General features: G+C 43.8%; 1 protein-coding gene across 2 annotated transcripts; it reads right to left on the bottom strand.

Moving 5' to 3' along the window:
• Positions 1-16: 16 nt before the first annotated feature.
• sh3rf2 (SH3 domain containing ring finger 2) lies at positions 17-19992 on the bottom strand. 2 transcript variants are annotated; one of them, XM_047584583.1, is made up of 11 exons: positions 19717-19992; positions 18938-19382; positions 13057-13320; positions 11495-11590; positions 10104-10502; positions 2374-2495; positions 2029-2199; positions 1526-1800; positions 1136-1422; positions 731-1038; positions 17-618 (listed from the first exon to the last, which is right to left on the bottom strand). In XM_047584583.1, the coding sequence occupies exons 2-11, from the start codon at positions 19379-19381 to the stop codon at positions 438-440; spliced, it is 2547 nt and encodes an 848-aa protein (XP_047440539.1). In that variant the 5' UTR covers position 19382; positions 19717-19992; the 3' UTR covers positions 17-437. The 2 variants fall into 2 exon arrangements, with proteins under 2 accessions (XP_047440539.1, XP_047440540.1); XM_047584584.1 differs by lacking the exon at positions 18938-19382 and having other exon boundaries at positions 19717-19991.
• Between the last annotated feature and the right edge of the window lie 723 nt (positions 19993-20715).

Here is a 20715-nt window from a genome sequence, read left to right as displayed (position 1 = left end):
GTAAGACGCCAAACCATTTATGTTCTGGAGGTATGCTTTATTACCACATAAGCAGTACAGATATTTTGCTTCATAATTTCTCTAAATATATACAAATGTAGTTTGTTTCCTTTGTGGGTTTCGACAAAGGCACTGTCCATTGTGTGTAACATAGGTTTGAATCAAGGAACAGTCATCAAGTGGGTGGCTTTGTGCAAAATCTAATGTGTAACAAACATGCACACACGTGGAGGGACATAAAATATATATATATATCTCCAAATATTTAAACTGAACTCTTAATATGCACAAAAATAAACATATTTGATAGGATTGTCATTTGGCAGTATTAACCTTTGGACATCCACACGAATCTTGTTTAGAAGGTTGATCAAGTCATTTGGCAGCCTGAACTCATGGAATACAGAAATATATTCTACTATAGTATAAATACACAGTCAGCTAAGCCTCTCAAGAGCTTGAAGAACACTAGTGTGGAATAAGCCCGTCTGCCCACTGCTCTCCTGAGTAACGAGAACCCGCCCATCAGGTCGAGGTCTGTGAACGAGGACAAGCTCTCCTTGAAGCAGACTGAGCTCTGAGTCTGTCTGGGCTAAGTGTGTTGTGGTCACTCTGTGTCTGGAAAAAAAGAAAATCAAATGATGAGGAGATTTTCTCAATCCTACCTCAGATATTGAATAATTAAATACGGTTCTCTACTCTCAAGTGCGAACACACAGATCCTGAATACCTGCTGGGGCTGAACTGAGCTGACGCTGCTGATAGCGGCGACTGCGAGGATATTTGTTTCTGTGGATTAGAGTTTAGATCCGAGGTGGCAGTTTCGAGGCCTTTCCTGAGGATAGGGCCCTTTCCTTCTTTGAGGATGATCCCTGGTCCATCTCTTCCCAGGGTCAGTGATGGAGCCCACACCTCTAAAGGAGGGGGCCCAACGCGGCTGTTAGAGGACGGAACCTGATTTCCCGATGACCAAGAGGAGGTCCGACGTCTCGGGAGAGGTGAGTCTTCATCTGTGAGGAACCGCACTGACTTTGCAGGCTACGGAAGTAAAAACATTTGCTATTAGTCTCATGAATAATAGGAATAGTTTGAGAACACTGGACAGTGTACGTACATGCTTCAAATCACCAGTTACCTTGTCTGTATTGTTCTTGTGTGTGTCAGGTCTGACTAGAATTGACTGAGGCCCGTTGGAAGGCTGTCTCTCGTAGTGTGAAGCAGCGTAGTCCCTGTCCTTCATAAATGTGGCAGTAGAGGGCGCTGCTGGCTCAGTCATCCAGCCCAGCGGTCTGCCACTGGGTAGGACGCTGCTGTTCTTCTTCCTCTGAAGGGCAGGTGAGTAGCCAGACGTCTGAACTTGTGCAAAATGTTGCGAGTTGGACGGGGCGTTGACATGGGACATGTGAGAAAGGCGATTTGAGGCTGAAGCAAACAACAAAACAAAAAGCAATAATTAAAAATATTCTCACATATGACGAAATTTGTCATTTAATGAAGCCGTACGATGAAGTTGTTCAACCCTCACCTCTATGTGGGTTAAAAATACGCCTCACACTCTCCCAACCTTGTGAACCCCCGTAGAAGGACGGCTTTCCGCTGCCAGTGGACGACATTGCATGCTGTGCTCCATTTGGCACAGATGGGACTTGTCCTGTTGAGTATATCGCTCCATCACTGCTCACCCTGTCAAGAGCAAGGACCACAGCAGGATTCTTGGCAGCGGTGGATTTCTTTCCATCTACTGTGTTATACTGTGAGGACGCACTAGCTGCTTTGGTCTCCACAAGTCTGGCTGAGGTTCTGTAGTTGGGAAATGAGACACATTAGTGTAAGCCACCTGCAGAATATCATGTTATACTGTAGAGGAAGTTTGAGTCTGACTGTTAATCATTTTAACCAAGCACAAGCCGCTGCCTTATATGTCGTGTTGTGTGCAGTATGGAATGTCCTGCCCACACAAAAATTACTGTCAGGATACAAATGTCACTTTGCCCCCACTTTCTGCAGTCAGAGATCACAGCCTCTAACCTCAGCACAGGCGTGATGTAGTTGCTGGGCAGAATGCCGACTTTTCCCGTCCTGAGCGACAACCCACGCAGCCAGCCTTCTTTGAACTGTCCGTAGACTCCCACCATCTCTCCTTTCCTCAGCTCCAGCTCCTCTGGTCGCCGTGGTTTGTAGGAGTACAGGACGGCACACCTGAGGACGGTTTACTTGTTACTATCACACTTTTTACAGTACGTATCCAGATCGTGCCAGATTTCCACGCGTATTTCGTGAGAGGCCGAGTCGCTAGTTTCTTGTCATGTTCCCCTCCTGCACATTAGCATTCATTATCATACCATTAATGGAACGTTTAAAGCGGTGACTCACACACTGATGGAGAGCTGCTGTGTGGAGGAGTTTTTGCTGTCAGCAGAGGCAGAGGTCATCTGGGGGTTCAGCAGAGCCATGGAGATGGTGGGAGGGGTCTCGCTGGCCATCTTCTTCTGACTCTGAAATGAGGCGGATCCATTATTATCATATTTAACACAAAGGGTGATGCACGGCATCTTTATCTGAGCACAGCATGAAAACAAGAGCCTACAGCCGAGCCACCAACTATGTGGGAAATTCTGTCACTTTGACAGGTCCTGACAGGAAGGTGGCTCGACATGAAAAAGTCATGGGATCACCGCAGTTATTCAGATTCACCTTCAGGGAAAAAAAAAAAAAAAAAATGCAGTAATTTGATGTTAATTCATGTTAATTCATGTCATAGTGGTGGACTGACCAGACAAGTGTGTCCTAAAAATACTGTAATTTCAGAAGATATTCAGATGATTTTTCTGACTTCTTTTCCGGTGAAAATGAATGCGTTCTAATATAACTGTCCTGCACTAGATCCCTCTTCATGACTGTTACAGTGTTCAGTGCATGTTTAAACAGTGTAAGTAATGTGGTAATTCAACTGTATGGTCATTTTGGAAGCTGTAGTTTGTGGTGCTGTCTAACCGCATTTAATAACACAAGCGTTTCTATTAAATTAGCCTGAAAATAATCGAAACATTATCTTTTCAATTGTACTACAAACCCCAGCCTCTGAAATGAAAACACAGCTGAATCAATGGCTCTCTCAGTTATTTTTAATAAAAGCTGAACACCACTAGGGTACCAGAAGAATTGGCAAGTGAGAGTATTTTTCTATGCAATAAAGACTTTGGATTTTGTCTGAAAGCACCATTAAGAATGGATATTTAATAGCTGGTGGGAACAGGAAGAATGGTTACAGAAAGCAAAAGCAATTTAAGAGGAACGTGTATTCTGTGCATTATTTGACAGATAAGATTATAGAATTTCCATCCTCTTCATAAAACAGTTCATTGATCCTTTATGTGTGGAAGCGTCTGCTGTTTTTTTGTTCAAGTTTCTCCTTTAATCCAAGACCAGTCTGTATACAGTGACCAGCCCATACAATACCCGGCTGGGGAAACTCAACAAACATGGAAACACAGCACCAGGGTGATGACCTTTCTTCCAAATTCACTAGATCCCAAACTGATCAATTATCTGTGGGATGATCCACAGAGGCCGTTCCCCTCAACCCACAGGACCCAAAGCCCCCGACTAACAACATCCTGTTACCAGACACCACAGGTCGGCCTCAGAAGACCCCTGTTCATTCTCTGATGAGTCACAGCTGTTTTGGAGACACAGTGGTGACCTACACAATATTAGGAAGGTGGTCATAATGTTATGCCTTGTCTCTTCTAATGTTTTATTTTACATTCAGCTTACAGAGAAATAATGATGCACACATTAAATGCTGTATAAAATGTAGCCGCAGTAAAAGCATGATGGTTATTTTAGTAAATCAAACCTTTTCTCTTTAAAGAAGGTGTTGCCGGGCTTGAATCAGCAGTGAGTCAGGCCCGCCACAGTCATTAAGTGACAGACAGTAACACTGAGGTGTGTCTCCCAACCATCAACTGTACAGTGTGAAGTTGAATACCTAATGAGGCAATTACCCTACTGTGGAAGATTTGACCTTTTTTTATTTCGTCCTTTGGACAAACATGTTAAGTTTTTCCTTCACCAAGACTTATCATCGCAGTAACGTTCACAGATGTTTGCTGCTATTTACGGCCCAGCCATTCAGCTACTGGTTCAAGCATTAACGCTGACTTGAGGGCAGAAGGTTTGCTCTATACAGTATGTGTAGATTCTCACTACAACTGAAAAGCACTAAGACGCTCATTATCAAGATGCATCCAGTCTCACTTCAAAGGCAGTGCTGTGAGGCAGAAGTAAAAGGAGACGAAGTTAGGAAGCATGTCCTGAAGACACATCTGCTTTTTGTTATATATGAGAGTGGGTGGATGAGTACTGCCGTGTTTCTTCATCTATATGGCTTTTATGATATCCATATGAGACGTACACCTAAAGCAGCAATGGCCATAGGAAAGTAATAATTAATGGCATCATATCATTTTTACACTAGATTTGTAAAAAATCACTATTTTTTAACATCAAAGCACTTGTCATCTTCGTACAAATGTTGTGTAATGCACATAAATAAATAAATAAATAATAATTCTTCACGTATTAAATTATTTAAATCTTCGCATGAGTCTGTGTCCTCCTTCTATTCTTGGACCGGGCTTTTTCCAGATACAACGAGCACGCTTCGGTTACGCTGCAGTCACGCAATGTCCAGGTGCATTGACCCAGTATACAACTGACTAGATTCACACACCGAGGTCAGAACTCTGCAATTAGTCGGACTGGAAATGATTTAGCCGTGCTCCTGCAGTGAGAATCCCAGCTGGCATAAATAAGAAAGACAGTTTGTATGGACTTGTGAAATTAAAATGAATGAATATAGATAATCAATAATAGATCATTTGTTTAATTGCTCATTAATGTTAAATGCAGGTTCATCCTGTTACTTATTAAAAAGTATTAGAAGAGTTTACTGCAGGTCATTTTCATTCTAAATAATTTGTACATTTTCTCCAAATTCTTTCAGAACTCCATCCTCAAAGCGAACGGTGGATTTGTAGTTACAATAGTGCATTTGGCTTCAAACACAGCTGATTTACATTATACATTTTACCTTCATGTCCATACAAGCAGCACAAAGCCTATTTACTTGTTCTGGGCAAGAAAAATACTACTGTTAGAAACTCATGGGTACTTTTTCATAACTCAAGTTGTCAAAAAAAAAAAAAAAAAGCCAGCAACATTTTCTGTTGAAAAACCCCCAAAACACATTCAACACCCGCTCATAAAGTGTGCGTAAGTTTTAAACAGTGAATTATTTATGTAATGTTTTCAGTTACGCCGGTGAATTAGACTTCTAGCCAGGCTGCAGCTGGGTGTCGTTGTGCTGGGAACAACTACACATCCCTGTGAGCTACTAACATCAGGCTTGCTGGAGACGAGCCAGGCCTGCACCCGGAATCAGAGGCCGCCAGCGTGTCATGGAAGTGTGACTCCTGTCCAGCTTGATCTCAACTCGCTGTGGCATGGCGTCGACATCACCAACAGTAATGTCACAGACAGAACCACGGCGGGTGCAGTTTTCATCAGTCGCTCTCCACTGAATGCAAAAGACCTCGGGCTTGTTGGGAAAATGGCTGGCTGTCAAATGAAAGTCTGAATTTTTATGTGTAATTATTTCTAATTGTTAAATTTATTCTCAAGATACAATAGACCCCATTCACGGTTTGTAAACAATGTGACGTGTTTTGATGGGCGAGGCTTAACTGGAAGCAAAAGGTCTCAAACACTATAGCTTGAAAACGGCGATTAGCATATTTCAAGAGATATGTTTTGGCAAGAATGGACAAGGGAAACGTATATTTTAGAGAATATAGTAATACACTCAAAAAACGAATTGTTGCCTTAATCGGACTATAACAGGAGAATTTAAGTGCATGTAAACACGTCACTCAGATTAAAATGAAGTAAATGAAGAAATGAAGTTCTCATTATCGATTGAGACACCCAGATAATGCGATTGAATCAGACTTTTCAATCGGATAATGCGTGTGCGCATGCTCCACGACCGCTGCGCTGGCGTGTGAACCCGGAACAAAAACGTCCAAGAAAGCCAGTCGCAGAAGAAGAAGAAACGGAGCCGTCTGAGGGATATCGCGGATCTTACCTGCACCAGAAGTAGCGCGAACATTTACGTACAAGATTAAACAATTTACTATTATCCGTCTGGTTGTTGTTTGAAATGCCGGTCTGCTGCATGAACGACTCTAGTTTATTATATCGCGTAATAGGTCAACCCGGAAATCGGGCCGTATTAATATGGTATTAACCCGCTGAAAAGACACGTATCGCCACCTAGTGTGGAAGAGGAGAACAGTTATTCGATACGTACACTTACACTGTCACTCACTGGATGGACAATTTAACCGAAGGAGGACACAGAGGGGACTAAGCCTGGTCTGTCTTTATCAAGTGAAACCTCTCCAGCAAAGATATTACAATAAGTAAGTGGACACACTGTGGAGGGTAACGTAGCTAATGCAACTTCTGCTTGGACACCCCTGAAACATGCAGCTAACGCTGCGTTAGCTCGCGGTTAGCATTAGCATTAACATGTAACAAGAATCCCTTAAATAAGCATTAACTTAATGTAATTTAAGTTCCGATTTATTCCAACCCACGACGTCATCCAGGCTGAAACTGATGACGCATTACATATTAATCTTATCTGAAATCTAAGAAGTGTGCCCCTTGTTGATTTTCTCACTCCAATCCTTTCTTTTAATCGCCAAAGTCAAATCAAAGTTGTCTACACCTGGCAGTGGCTGGTATGTGATAAAACTTCCAAGTTTTTTTTTTTTTTTGTTTTTTTTTTGATTTTTCGGTTTTGCCACGAGAAAATACAGCAAGAAGGCATTTTCATGGTTTCAAAGTGACAGCGCTAGCCTCAAGCTTGCCTCTGTTTTGCCTCCAGCTAACGTCATAGAGATATTGGGGCAACAAAAAACTGCTAGGTAAACTGATGCAAGGCTGTAACAGTCTAACTGTGGCTGATAACATCCCAATGGTATTAAGGTTTAAGCGTAAACACTGCCAAGTCATTATCATGCATTTGTTGAATTATTAAGCAACATGTATTGTAGAATAAAAGTCTAATAGACTGGGCAACTGCATAACATTTGAATTGTTGTGGGATAGTGGTTTAGGGAAGGTCCTCGACTGAGGTGCCTTAAGCAATCACATAAAACCTCAAACTGCACCTCAGTCACCTTGTAAGGCTGTTCACTTCTCCAAGCTCACCTGGAAAAAAATCCTTGTACTTGTATCCATGTATACAAAAGAAAATGGAGTTGATTTGATTCTATTTTTTTTATGTTGCAGAATCTGAACCTAATACAATAGGATATTATGTTCCTGACTGAAAAATGAAAAATGACACATTTAGTGCATTTTCTTTTTGCTTCCGTCAGCTACACCCACTAGTACTCATCAACTAAACCAGGTGAGTTAAAATTAATCTTCTGTGCAGTTTGTTAATAGTGTTATTTTTTTATCCACCCTAACACGTGCAACAAAGGCAAACAGGAGAGCGTGGGACATGTCATTCTGCACATGTCCACACAAGCTTAAAGGCAAATAATCCATGGACGTGTCAGTGCAATCAGGCAACATCGTTTCTATGTGTCACGGTTATTTCTCAAGTCGTGTCTCAAAATGGTCAGTTCGCTCGTTTTGTCATCTGTAAATAGTCAGTAACAGCTGGAACGAGAGACTGATTGAACGATTGCTAAAATCTATTCAATCCTGCTTTCATTCCTTCACAGATACTGTCATTACGTCTAGTATGACCTGCATGGTGCTGAACCACATGGATGAGTCTGTTGCAGCATTACACGATGAACACTGTGATGTGTTGATGCTGCAGGGTTTGAGATTTGAGAACAGCTTCTTCGTTTTCGTCACAAATTTTTTTATTTCTGTAATTTATAAGTTTAGGCTTCTATTCCATGCTCCAACTTGAACATGCAGAGTCAGTTATTTAACCGAATCCTTTCAGATTTTAAGATTCACTTTTGGGGCTTTTATGCAATAGAAACAATGGAGAAAGAAAGGAAACGTGGGAAAGAAAGCGGGGGAGTGACATGTAAACAAAGCTCCGGGCAGCCGAGGCCTCTCTGTTCAGGACATTTGTATCCTGGTGGTATGCGCCTTAACCACGTGCTGCCCGTTTCCGACCAGTTCACAGACTTCAGCTATTATCAGTAATACTAACAATCATTCCAGACGTTCTGGTGTAACAGTGAAGAATGAAATGGGATTGAACTTGCTCTTGCTCTTGGCTCGGCTCTATCCTAAAACTTGCTCTTACGTAACCGTGTCGATACTCGCACTAATACGCATTACTCCATCCACAGTGGGAGTGAAGCTGCGAGCTCTCTGTCAAACAGAGGAGCCAGAGGTGAGAGCCGACGGGAGGCGACACTCAGAATAGCGCGCATGCCGGGCTTGGTCACCGGAGAGCTCAGCCTCGGCTTTTGGGGACACAGCTCTGCACTCCTTCAGAAAAGGGGGAGCGCGCGGCTCGTCTGACATTACTGGCCCACGGATGTGAAAGTGAGTGTTACCTGCTTAGTGAAGAGGAAGGCGCTTGAACGCAGGGGAGAGAGGGGTCTGTTATGTAACTTCACCAGTGACTCATCATCAGCAGCATGAGAGAGATAAGCAGACGCACCGAGGGACTCTCCAAGCCTCCCACTCTCTCCATCTATCCCTCGCTCTCCCTCCTCCTCCTCCTTGTGTTTTGCATTTTTTGCAGCTGTCAAAATTTGTTTTCTCTTCCCAGCTCCTTCCAACTTTTCTACCACACCTTTAACGTGTCCCTGCCTTATCTTCTTGTGAAGTCTCACCCATTTCCCTTCCTGTCTGGCCTCACTCCCGCTTGCACAAGGTTTAGCGGTTTTGACGCCCTGACGCGTATAATGGCAGGGTTAAGCACCGAAAGCACCGAATCAAAGGAAATCATTATCTCGGAGGGCAGGGCAGTTGGCAGCAGGTTTACACCGTTAAACCTTCCAGAGGCTTTCACTAGCTGGCTGTGACTTAACTGCGTGGCTGCAACATTTTGTCACATTGTCTCGCGACTAAATGAATGTGTGCCATGCTATTTAAATTAAAAAAAAAAAAAAATGTGATATGAAACATTTTGAGAAGAGCACCTAGCCCTCATCTGCTTAGTTCTGACAATCACCAAACAGAAAAATGAAATGTGAATTCAAACTTTTGCTTCAGTTTCTTCGAGCAGAAATAACTTAACGATGTCAGCTTTGAGAAAATAAAGACAGTCCTCTAAACCTCTCTGTACGGATGATGCATCCCCCAAAAATATTCAGCTGATTACTCAGACTTGTTCTGGGGATTATCTCAGTCCATTAGAAGAGTGTTTGCACATTCCCCGATGGTTTGAGAAACCAACTCCGTAGAGTATTATCTTTTGTATAATTCTTAGGGGCCACAGTTTGCTCTGAACTAACCCCAAAAAACAATAAAATCACAGAGAACCAATTCTGGGCCGACGGAGGAATTTAAATTGAGAGCCTCTGTGTCTTACGCTTCAACAACTCTATTCAGTACAAGAAACGCTCTTCTATTCTCTCCGGATATACTGTTTCACCATTTGAGAACAACCGTATATATCTCCCTGAGCTGAAGAAAGAAAAAGGACACACACCCTGCTGGACGGTAATTCCTCCGAGGGAAGACTCTGGCCGGCGTCCCAGGACTCATGATTAAATACCTTTCAAAGCCACAGTCCACTCACCTTCAGTCCTTTTGTATCTCGCTCGTTTCCACATCTGTGTTGTCTTTATGAAAGCCGCTTAATCATAACACAAGGGCGAGCCCTCTTTTCTCAGTCATTCCTTCGGTGTGGTGTCATGGTTCCCACCCCGCACCACTAAGGTCAGCTTGATCCCTCGGTGACTTAAATAAACACCTCTATTATCTCTCAGAAAACCACGTTTTGCCAACCCAGACGTGGTTTCAATCGACGCTTGTGAAAGAAAGAGCCTATTGGGTAAAAATAAAAAACCAGCGTGCATTTAAGTGGGAGGCGGGTGACTCACATGTAACAGGTGTCTGTGCGGCTCAGAGTGGCGTCTGGAGCGATGAGAGTTCACTCTGGAGCGGTGCGAGTGGCCCTGGGCGGCGGAGGGCGCGGAGAGACGCGGCGGCTGACCCCGGTGGTTGTTGCCGCCGTTGACGTTGGTCGCCTCCCCCGGCGCCGCTTGGTAAAAGTTGCTGCTGCCGGCCGCGGTCTGCTTCCGCTGGTTGGAGACGGGTAGAGCATTGATGATGGGCGCCTTTGCCGGGACTAGAGGGGCTCCGTAATGGGCGGTCCTGCTCGGTGCGTCAGCGGCCTTGTCTTTGCCCCCGCTCCCGCTCCCGGGCTGATGGTGAAATTCTGCTGACTCACCCCCGCGCCGACTCTTCCCCTTTAGCAGTTTGGAAGCGGCGGAGTTTGGCTGAAACGGACGAACACACGCAAAGAGAAGCTACAGTAAAAAAAAACATCTGGGTGAAGCCTAACACGGAGCAGTACATCTCCAGGAAAATCCTCTCTAACACGCTCCAAAGGAACGGCTAAATACACCCACTTATCTACCACTCGACTCACCCCTACTACTTGTTGGACAGGCAGGCAGGGAGCATGATAAGTACCAGCCAATAAGCCGGGGAGGGATGACTGGTGCTGAGAAAGGAGACGCACAGAGAGGCAGGCGCGCGGACAGGCATGGCAGGGTTAATGCTTTCACTCCCCACAGTGATGTGCTGTTATGCCACCCAAGCAGAGAAAGCATTACTGTGCCTTCACGCCTGGCTGCACGACACAAGGAGAGGCAGGCTCGGGAAGGAGACGGGAGAGGAGGGGAGGAAAGTGAAAGGAGAAAGAATGGGTGGAAGAAGAGCATCACCGAGGCAGCGCCTTAAGAGAAGACACATGTGAAAGGGAGATATATTGGGGGGGGGGGGGGGGGGGGGGGGGGGGGGACATGTCAAAACAAATGACAAGTTACGGAAGAAAAAGAGATCTTAACCCCGCAGCCTGAAAAAGTACAATTTTCCCCCCGGCGTGGATGAAGTTAATTCCTGGAGGCAGAAAGCACAGAGGAAAACAAATGACAAGTCAGCCAGCTAAGCAAGCCCTGCAAACCTGAGTAAGCCACACAGTCACACGCTAATGAGCCGCTGCAGACACAGCAGGGCTTCAGAGATAAGCTTCCTGCCTCAGCACTTTGCAGCGCGGGAGTGACATTCACTGATGAATCAAAAGATTTCTATGAAAATCAAGGTAGCGTCCCGCCAGTGACCTGGAATGTGCGACACTCGGCGAGGACGGTTCGGCCGATTGCGAGCGCTTGCGCCGTCAGAGCGAGGTGCCAAACGGCCCGGCGCCGCACTCGATCACGCCCAACGGGCCGCGGCCTGCGTTCGAGGAAGGAAAGGGATGCCTCACCTCCAGAAACTGCTGAGGGCAAATTCCAACTCTCTCCCCTAGTTTGGCTTCGACCCAGTGCTCGTCCACTCGCCTGACGACGGCCAGGATGTCTCCCTGCGCGGGGGAAACAAGTAGCAGACACACAGAAAACAGAAGGTCATAACAGAGCGCGCTCAGCCGGGAGACTGAGCACTCAGCCCTGCGTTCCTCCAGCAGCATGTGACATCAGCTCTCTTTGTGTCTGCGGGCCCGGTCCTTTCTGCGGCCTGCCTCTAAAAAAACCATTTGACCACCCGCATTTTCGAAAAAGGCCAAGCTCAAGTGTGCTTTAATGGAGAAGGCCCTTACGTAACTGCCTCAAAAATTCCTTCAGGCTAAGTAACAGCCACCGAGGGAGAGGTCTGAGACGAGAGACCAATGTGTCTCCGCTTTCAGTCTCGGGCAAAAGAACACGGAGCAGTGACGATTACACATACGCGCAACTGGGAACTCCTTGTGCTACACACAATCAAAGGCTGCTAAAGAATTCACGTCTAAACGATCAATGCGGAGTTGCACCATCCACCCATGTTTTTTTCATTCATTTTTCCATTTTCACTTTTTTTCTATTAATACTATCCGTCATGCAACACGTACTATCATGCACTCTTGTTTGTATCACGTATACATGCTGCACTTTGGCTTTATCAATAGGCATGTCACGTAGCCGCTTAGACTGCGGATCAGATCCTTGGGTTGTGTGTGTGTGTCAAAACGACAATAAAGCCGAATTTGATCTGATGTGTGAATTTAGCTGTTTATTTCTGATTCATCTCCGCCTTTCTGTTCTGACCTCAAGCAGATGGCAGTCCCCGATTTTAAAAAAAGGAGTTCCTCCCTTCCTTTCCGCAGTGCTTGTTCTGGGAGTTTCAGGTATAAATAAAAGATACTCTAAATAAAACTTGATTCAACTGATATGGGAGCAGGGAACCTACCACGCTTATCCAATAAGCTCGGAGGCTGTTTGAAACATCGTAAAGTTACCATTTTGTGCTAAGTAAATAAATGATTTTGTCCTTAAAAAGTTAAAATCAATTTAAAATAAATTATTCACCGTTATCTCTTTTATTTTACTAGACAATACTTTTCTTTTAATAATCTCTTCATTTTATTTTATTTTAATCTAATCTCGTTTTATTTTATCTTTCTTTTTACTTGTGGTTTTTAAGAGTGTTCCCTTTATGTGCAACTAAGCTACTGTGACCAAGTAATTCCCCCATGTGGATCACTAAAGTTTGTCTAAGTCTAAGTCAGATCAGCTGCTAAAAAGTGTATTATGATATTAACCACAGTTCAGGTTCGAACCATGAGACTAAAAAACAGTAAAACGCTTATCGAATACAGTCGTCTATTCTATCGCTATTTTCCCCTTTAAGTTAATGTTTCGTTTCTGCTTTGTACACGTGAGTCGTGCACGAAGTGTCCTGACCTCACATGATGTCGGTAAAACACGTAGTAAAACGTGAAGCTAAGTGTAAATATACATGCGGCTGAATGAAAAGGAGAGTTTTCCTGTCGTGTCAATAGTTTTGGTGGCAGACCTTGAGGAAGCTGAGACAATATTTACTGTCTTCCACATTCAGGTCCTCTGGGTTAAAGTCGCACAGCGCCCTGCAGAGAGCCGGCGTCTGGGACGGCTGGAGGGGCTGCAGCGCGGTGACCGACGCGCCGCTGCCGTCACACGACTCTTCGTAGCGCCAGTTGTCGTCCGCCTTGTGTTTAGCGGCGATGCCGTTCCCAGGCGCGAGGACGGGCTCTCCCGACACATCACCGCGTTGGTTATACATCGAGGCTCTGAGAGCGGCCTGTAGGGCAGAAGAGAGTCAAACGTTAGCTTCGGTATGCGGAGGTTGCTGCTTTTTGAGTGTGAGTAGACAAAATGGCGCCGTGCCGACAAAGTGACGAAGTGGGTCATTTTTGTCGGTTGACATTTAGAAAAAACGGGGAAATATCCTGCTCCAGAAACACATTTTGGATAAAAAGCTGCGAGTTTCACTTCCTTTAGAGCATCGCTCTAAAGGTTGTTCGTAACAGTTAATAAAAGTGTGAAATGGCAGGCCTCAGCAAGTTTTTAACACATTTTCTACAGACACCAGAGCACCCTGATCTTATCTAGGCATGCAGATTAGTTTGATATGACACATCCTGTTCCTCTCGAAACAAGATATCAAGAATTCACTCGGCCTTCACTGTTTCTGTTGCTGATGCTGAGAGATACTGATGGAGCACAAAAAAACAAATTAACATGGACTTCGTCTCACTTCACAGACAGTAAATGTCAAATTTTCTACATCTTCACTTTTACTGAATAATCCAGCGCGAAATTCGTCAATGATTCACTTTAAAAGAGGTTTTGAATCTGTGAATAATAAGAATCGGCGTCCACATCCGCTATGGGCCCGATCCATCTCAGGCTGAGCTTACATTTAATCAGGCCTGATAATTTATTCTACGTCTATTTAGCAGCTTTAGCAGCAAATTTATCACAAATTGATCAGAAGCTCTCGTGAACTTGGTTGTGCTTCTTGAACTCTGACTTGACTCAGACCAATAGTTTCAGGTAAGCTTTTGAACTCTCTGAAGAGTTCTTATTTTGATGCACAAAAGATCTGAGAAGGAGGATCTTTGTGCTTCTCATCACCTTGGATCAGTGGAAAGGTGCACAGTGATTTACTGAATGACTAACAAGTGGCTACGTTTTTTTTTGTAGTTTTCTTATATGTATACATAAAAAAAAAACTGTATGCATGCATTATGTTTTCATGTTACCTGCAAGTAATTTTGATGCGGTTCATCCATTCATGTGAATGTAGAATCACAGGGTCAGGGTATGATCAAAGGTCAATGGTCACTATGAACTTAAAAAACGTGTTTTGGGGTGTGATTTCACTCTGAGATAACGATGTTCTGCAAAAACAAATGTCTACACACACACACACACACACACACACACACACACACGTGGCATGTAGAGGTTTAGCAGCAGAGGTCAAGAGACAACTTGCTGAAGGTTCACCAAAATTGGACAATAGAAGATTGGAAAAACGTTGCCTGGTCTGACGAGTCTCGATTTCAGTTGCAACATTCGGATGGCAGGGGCAGAATTGGGCGTAAACAACATGAAAGCATGGATCCATCCTGCCTTGTATCAGCAGTTCAGGCTGCTGGTGGTGATTGTGTAATGGTGTTAGGGATATTTTCTCGGCACACTTTGAGCTCCTTAGTACAAACTGAGCACTGAGAACCCGTTTAATCCCACTGGCAACAATAGTTGCTGCACTTTTTGGAAGCTCTTGAAGCGTTAGTTTGACTTTTGGTAGCTAATAAAGTTTTAAAATTAAAGAATACGGTGTCCCCTATAGCATATATCAATATCATGTAACTAGTGTTAATGGCCACATCACTAGGCCTCTTTACTTGCGGCATGCACTTACTTTGCATCAAAAATTTGAGATTAACTGGGTTAAGGCAGCTGTGAAGGCAAAAGGTGGTCCAACCTTTTACTAGCAAGGTGTATATATACACTACGGGTCAAAAGTTTTAGAACACCACACTTTTTCCAGTTTTTATACAGAAAATTATTCAGTTTGTGTCATTGCACTATGAAATGAAAGCATAGAACAAATAAGCAATTTGAGTTGGAAAAGAAATCATGGAATCAATTCATAGACCAAAATGTATTCTAAACTTTTGACTCATCAAAGTAGCCACCTTTGGCAGATGTAACAGCTGAACACACTCACACACTGGCGTTCCTTCTACAATAGAAATCAAATATTCTTCAGAAAGTTCTTCCCAAGTCTGTTGCAGAAGTTCCCATATATGTGTGGCACTTGCAGGTTGCTTGGCTTTCACTCTTCTGTCCAGTTCATCCCAAACCAGCTCGATGGGGTCTGGAGACTGTGCTGGCCACTCTATGTTTTCAAGCTTACCATCTTTTTTCCTGAGGTAGTTTTGTTATAGCTTGGACTTTTGTTTTGGGTCATTATCTTGCTGTAGGATGAACCTCTGACCATCTAGGTGCATACCAGAGGGTACTGCATGGCGCTGCAGAATGCTGTGGTGGCCGTTTTGGTTCAGGGTGCTTCTCTCTCTTCACAAGTCACTGACCCTGGATCCAGCAAAACAGCCCCAGACCATCACACTTTCTCTTCCATGTTTGACAGTTGATGTCAGACATTGTTGAACCATCCTCTCACCTACTCGACGGCGTACAAAGATCTTGCATGATGAACGGAAGATTCGAAATTTTGACTCAGGAGTCCATAATACCTTCTTCCAGTCTTCAATAGTCCAATGGTGGTGTTTTATGGCCCAGGAGACCCTCTTTGTCTTATTCTGACATCTTAGCAATGGCTTTCTTGCTGCAACTCATCCTGTCAAACCTGCAGCTCGAAGTCTTCTCTTCACAGTGGAAACTGAGACTTGCTTACTACGACTACTATTAAGCTGAGCTTGAAGCTGTTGTCCTGCGAGCCGCCTGTCACACAAGCTGTTAGCTCTCAGAAACTTGTCCTCTGATTCAGTTGTGGCTTTGGGTCAGTCAGACCACTTCCTGTCAGAGTTTTCCCCAGTTTCTGAGAACCTTTTGATGGTGAAGAAAACTGTACTCACTGACACCTTGACTTTCTTTGCAATTTCCCTGTAGAAAAGACCTACATTTTTAAGTGTTATGATGGTCTGTCTCTCTTCCATTGTTAATTGCCTTTTTTCTCGCCATTTTTGTAGCAACACTACTACTTTCTGCAGCACAATACTGTTCACCTGATGCTTATGAGGGTCTGGTACCACAGTGTGTTCCAACGCTGCTTTTATGCAGACAGAGGTTGGAACACCTGTAAGAATTAGTAGCACCAGCTTTCAAGGCCGATTCAACCTTCATTGGTCAGAAGAGCTTTAAATTGTTAACCCACTTCATGTTCCCTGAAAAAGGCCTTTTTGTATAATTCTGAAATGTACATTATTTTTCAGTTTTGTACCATTTCAAGCTTCATTCATTGGGCTTGCATGACTTGAATTGCAATAAGTAACTGGAAAAATTAGGGTGTAAAACTTATGACCGGTAGAGTGTGTGTAGTATAAATATGTCTGTATATATATATATATATATATATATACACATATACAGACACACGCTGTATAGATATATATGAGGGATTGAAGCATACAACCGCAAGGCAGTAATTGTGTTCAATTACAGTTTCCAGGACAGATTTGCATATATATGTATATATTTTACCTTTTTAGAAGGTTTAGGTTTTAAGACGTTCAGAGTAGGTGTTACAGTACAAATGCTTTATGAAGGCCCTTAACTCACAGGAGACATCCCAGTCTCAATAAACACGTCCATCAGTGCCTCCTCATACTATAGACAAAGACTACATCTAAAGACATTACCTATATAATTTTAATTTGCTTTTTTGCTTTTTTTCATACAATATTTACAATTATTTATTAATTTAACATATTTCTTTATTTTTAAGATAAAGCAGATTTCATAAACTAATAACTTAACTGGACTCCTCTCACTGGGCTCATGTGTCTGAGGGCTCAGGAGGATCGGAGGTCTTTGGGAAGCGAATCTGCGCCTCCTGAGTTAACATAATGGGGGTAGAATAATGACACCAGTTGTACAGGTTGGGGGGGATCTCACTGCTTTAGACCCGAGGAAAAAGTGACTCACATTTCACCAGAGGCAACATTTGGAAAAAAGTCAGATCACACTCCAGTTTTTTGCGAGCCACATCACGTCACGCAGCTGAGTAGTAATGAAGTGAAAATAAAAAATACCTGCTTTTGTGAGCACACAATGGTAAGCAAGTAGCACCACAGTATGCAGCCTGATGAAACATCCTGCACTTTGTCGTCAGTAAATAAACAGGGCGTCATAGCGTCGAGCCAGCCACAAAAAAATAGACGTCAACGGATTAATTAGTAGTGCCAGTTATTTCTAAGCCCAGGTACAACACGCAAACTGTTCAATTGTGGGGAAAATTCCCCAGGTGGCTACTTTTATATTTCACAATTACAAAAATGAACCTCCTTAAACCAATCAAGGCCCTATTGTGCATCAACAACACTCCACAACCCTCCCGCTGGTCTATCTACCCTATGACAGATTTCACTTGTTAGGACCGGTGGGATTGCACACGTACGGATAGCACAGCCCAGCTCTGCCAATACTATGCCACAACATTATGACCTAATATTGTGCCTCCACAACAGTTGTGACTCATCAGAGAATGGACATTGGTCTTCTGAGGGTGTCCTGTGGTGTCTGGAAACAGGATGTTGTTAGTGGGGGAGTCTTTGGGTCCTATAAGTGTAGGGGAGGGACCTCTGTGGATCAGGCTTGATGAGTTTGGGATCTAGAGAACTTGGACGCCAGATGTCGTTGCTATGAGGAGGGTGCAGATGACTAAGTAAAATCCACACCAATGCCAGGTCCAAACATTTCTCAGCAGAACACTTAAATGTCACAAGTGGATGATCAGTGTCACCCACTTCACCCGTCAGTGGTTTTAAGTGTATTTTCTCTAGAACGGTCGAGTGAAGTTTAAAAAATACTGTTTGTTTTGGGCAGCGTGAACTTTTCGGCGGAGAGTGGGGGAGTTAGCGGTTGTGACAGCTCGGTTCCTGCTCTGAATCATCATTATCACATCGGCCTTTCTTAAATCCCCTATTGGTTGACCTCTGCGACACGCTATCATATCCTGATGTCACTTCATTTTGTCAGCGGTCAAGAATTACTCCATGCTCTATGGGAGTTCTCTCATTAAAATGTGTGGGTGTGGTAGGACAGGGCGTGGGTAGGTTAAAAATTAGTCAGGACTATATTATTATTCACCATTCAAAAATATTCATAAAATGCCTTCCATCTGATTTTCGAACCACCCTTCTGGTTGCGGAGTATTGTGGATCCTGACCTCCTAATACATAAGCATGCATAAGCTATTAACTATTGTCTGCGTTTACTTTTCAGTCATCCAGGTCGTGGTATATCTAAAAACAAAACTAAAACAAAGGCAGTTGAGTTTTCAGCTTCTTCTTTTCTAAATGACTGGAGGGGAGTTTAAAACACTATCAGGAACATCTGTGGGTGTTGCACATCTGAGGCTCACGCGGCTGTGTTCCGCTAATGAAGCGGATTTGCATTTGGAGAAACTTGTCCAGACACTCTCTGGGTTTAAGGTGTGAACGGGGGCAGATGTTAACATCGTGTTGATAGATGGTGACTCAGTCCAGTTCAGACATGGTTTGCTTTCCCACCGCTGTTACAGCAACAGCTTCTCTCGTCCTTAAAAAACACCTTCAAGAGAACTTGCACAAGTTCTGTGCTGTCTAAACTTAATCAAAATCATATTTTTATTATTTTTTACATCATATTTCTTCTTATTCATTAATCCAATGTCGTTCACTGACCTCATTCTGCCCTTGCTTGTCTCGGTGATGACCCTCCTGCTGCTGCTGCTGCTGCTGCTGCTGTTGTTGATTATCCCTGACTTTCAAGCTGCCCCTGCCCAAAGGCACGGCGTAGCGGCTCGTCTGCACGTTTCTGCCGGAGCCCTGGAGCCCCTCCAGGAGCCGCACAAGCAGGAGGTTCGCAGGGAGCTCGTCCACGGTCCTGGCTGAGACGGGGGCGCAACACTCCGGGCAGAAGAGCTGGGAGTGGGCTGCCTCCTGCCTCTGTAGGCAGGACATGCAGAAAGTGTGCTGGCAGGGCAGGACCTTGGCTGTCGCGTCCAGCTGGTCCAAACACACAGGACACTCCAGCAAGGCCATTACAGCCAGTTCCTCCATTTTAAAAAACCCACCGTTCTTTGACACTAGGTCTCCTGGTTCACCTGACTTACTGTAGTCCAGCATACTGGGAGAAAGAGAGAGGAATGTCAAGCTAAATCACTGACAGAAGTTGAGCTACTTCAATGAAGGAGTTACAACATTAGTGACCAAAGTCTTCCTCTGTAACAACCGACACGATTTGAGGGTTCTCCCATGCGACTCCAGATAGTTTTATGAGGTGAAAGTCCTGCGACAAGACTTTCCAGTGAGCGCCGCACTCCGCTTATGAGGCGGTACAGGTGTCATGTCGGCGCTCACCTGTCCGCACAGGTAAAACAACAACAGGAAATGACCACAAAGGGCGACACAATCCCACACATACGTGTTCCGCAAAGAATGCAAGCCATTAAGCTACTTACACGTGAGCCCGCTGCCCGAATGAGGGTGATACTCCATTAATTCCCAATGCTGTTAACAAATGCGTAACTTCTTCTCCGGCGCCGTCGCCATGACGCAGTGAGCCGCAGACGGGACGGTCGCCTCGAGCGCGGAACGCGAGCTTCGCGTTGTAGAGTCAACGACGACAGTCGCACGCGCTAATATTTACGATAGGAAAACGTGAAACTACAGTTTCGGACAAGCAGGCAACAAGGTTTCAACAGGCACAGTCAGACTCATCCATCAGGAACTAGATCGGATTTCACCGTCACGTCGGAGTCAGTTTAACCCTTCACGGCGGATCTGCTTTTCATTTTCCATTGCCTTTAACGTTAATGACAATTGTCAAGGTGTTATAATATAATAATAATAATAATAATTATAATAATAATTATAATAATAATAATAGTTGAAATCATTGTAAAAAAACAAAGCAAAAAACAACAACAACAACAACAAAAAAACTACTCCTTGAAGAAAAGGCGTTCGACCTCAAACAATGATTTATTAGCTAAAAATAATTTTAAAAGTCATTTTTTGGAACAATTCGGTACTTAGATCTTCAGATATTGCCCTATACTTTTAATTTATTAATTTAAAAATTAATTTATTTAAATGGTTAATTGAGTATAGCTTTGCTGAGTAAAATGTATAGGATACCGAGAAATAAGAGCGCGTCAGTATTTACAGATCTGTCATGTGACATGGTCTCCCTCTGCTGGTGCACAGTCAAGATCTATACTGTGGAAATACTGTGTAAAAGCAAATCACACAAACTCTGCCATGAACCTCCATTAGCCCCCTTTTTTGTTATATAATTTCTGAGAATGTTAGCCTTTGCTTTATATCCAACGCCCATTGTTATTTCCGGAAATGTTAATGGCGGTGCACAAATCATAATCACTGCTTTTAACCATTAGTTTTAATGGTTGTTTGGATTTTTCTGATTTTTTTTTTTTCCCCCAGTCCACACCCCAAAT

Source organism: Mugil cephalus, chromosome 5, assembly GCF_022458985.1.
Source record: "Mugil cephalus isolate CIBA_MC_2020 chromosome 5, CIBA_Mcephalus_1.1, whole genome shotgun sequence".
Classification (NCBI taxonomy): domain Eukaryota; kingdom Metazoa; phylum Chordata; class Actinopteri; order Mugiliformes; family Mugilidae; genus Mugil; species Mugil cephalus.
Note: the sequence above shows the minus strand (reverse complement) of the source record. Positions and strands in the feature narration are given on the sequence as shown.

Bases quoted from the DNA above. Each gene is read 5' to 3' on its own strand.
- sh3rf2 (XM_047584583.1), bottom strand. From the start codon at position 19,381: ATGCTGGACTACAGTAAGTCAGGTGAACCAGGAGACCTAGTGTCAAAG. The intron at 2,496-10,103 runs GTGAGTCACCCG...GCCTCATTTCAG, and splicing joins CGCACAGACACCTGTTACAT to AGTCAGAAGAAGATGGCCAG. The intron at 1,801-2,028 runs GTTAGAGGCTGT...TCCCAACTACAG, and splicing joins TACATCACGCCTGTGCTGAG to AACCTCAGCCAGACTTGTGG.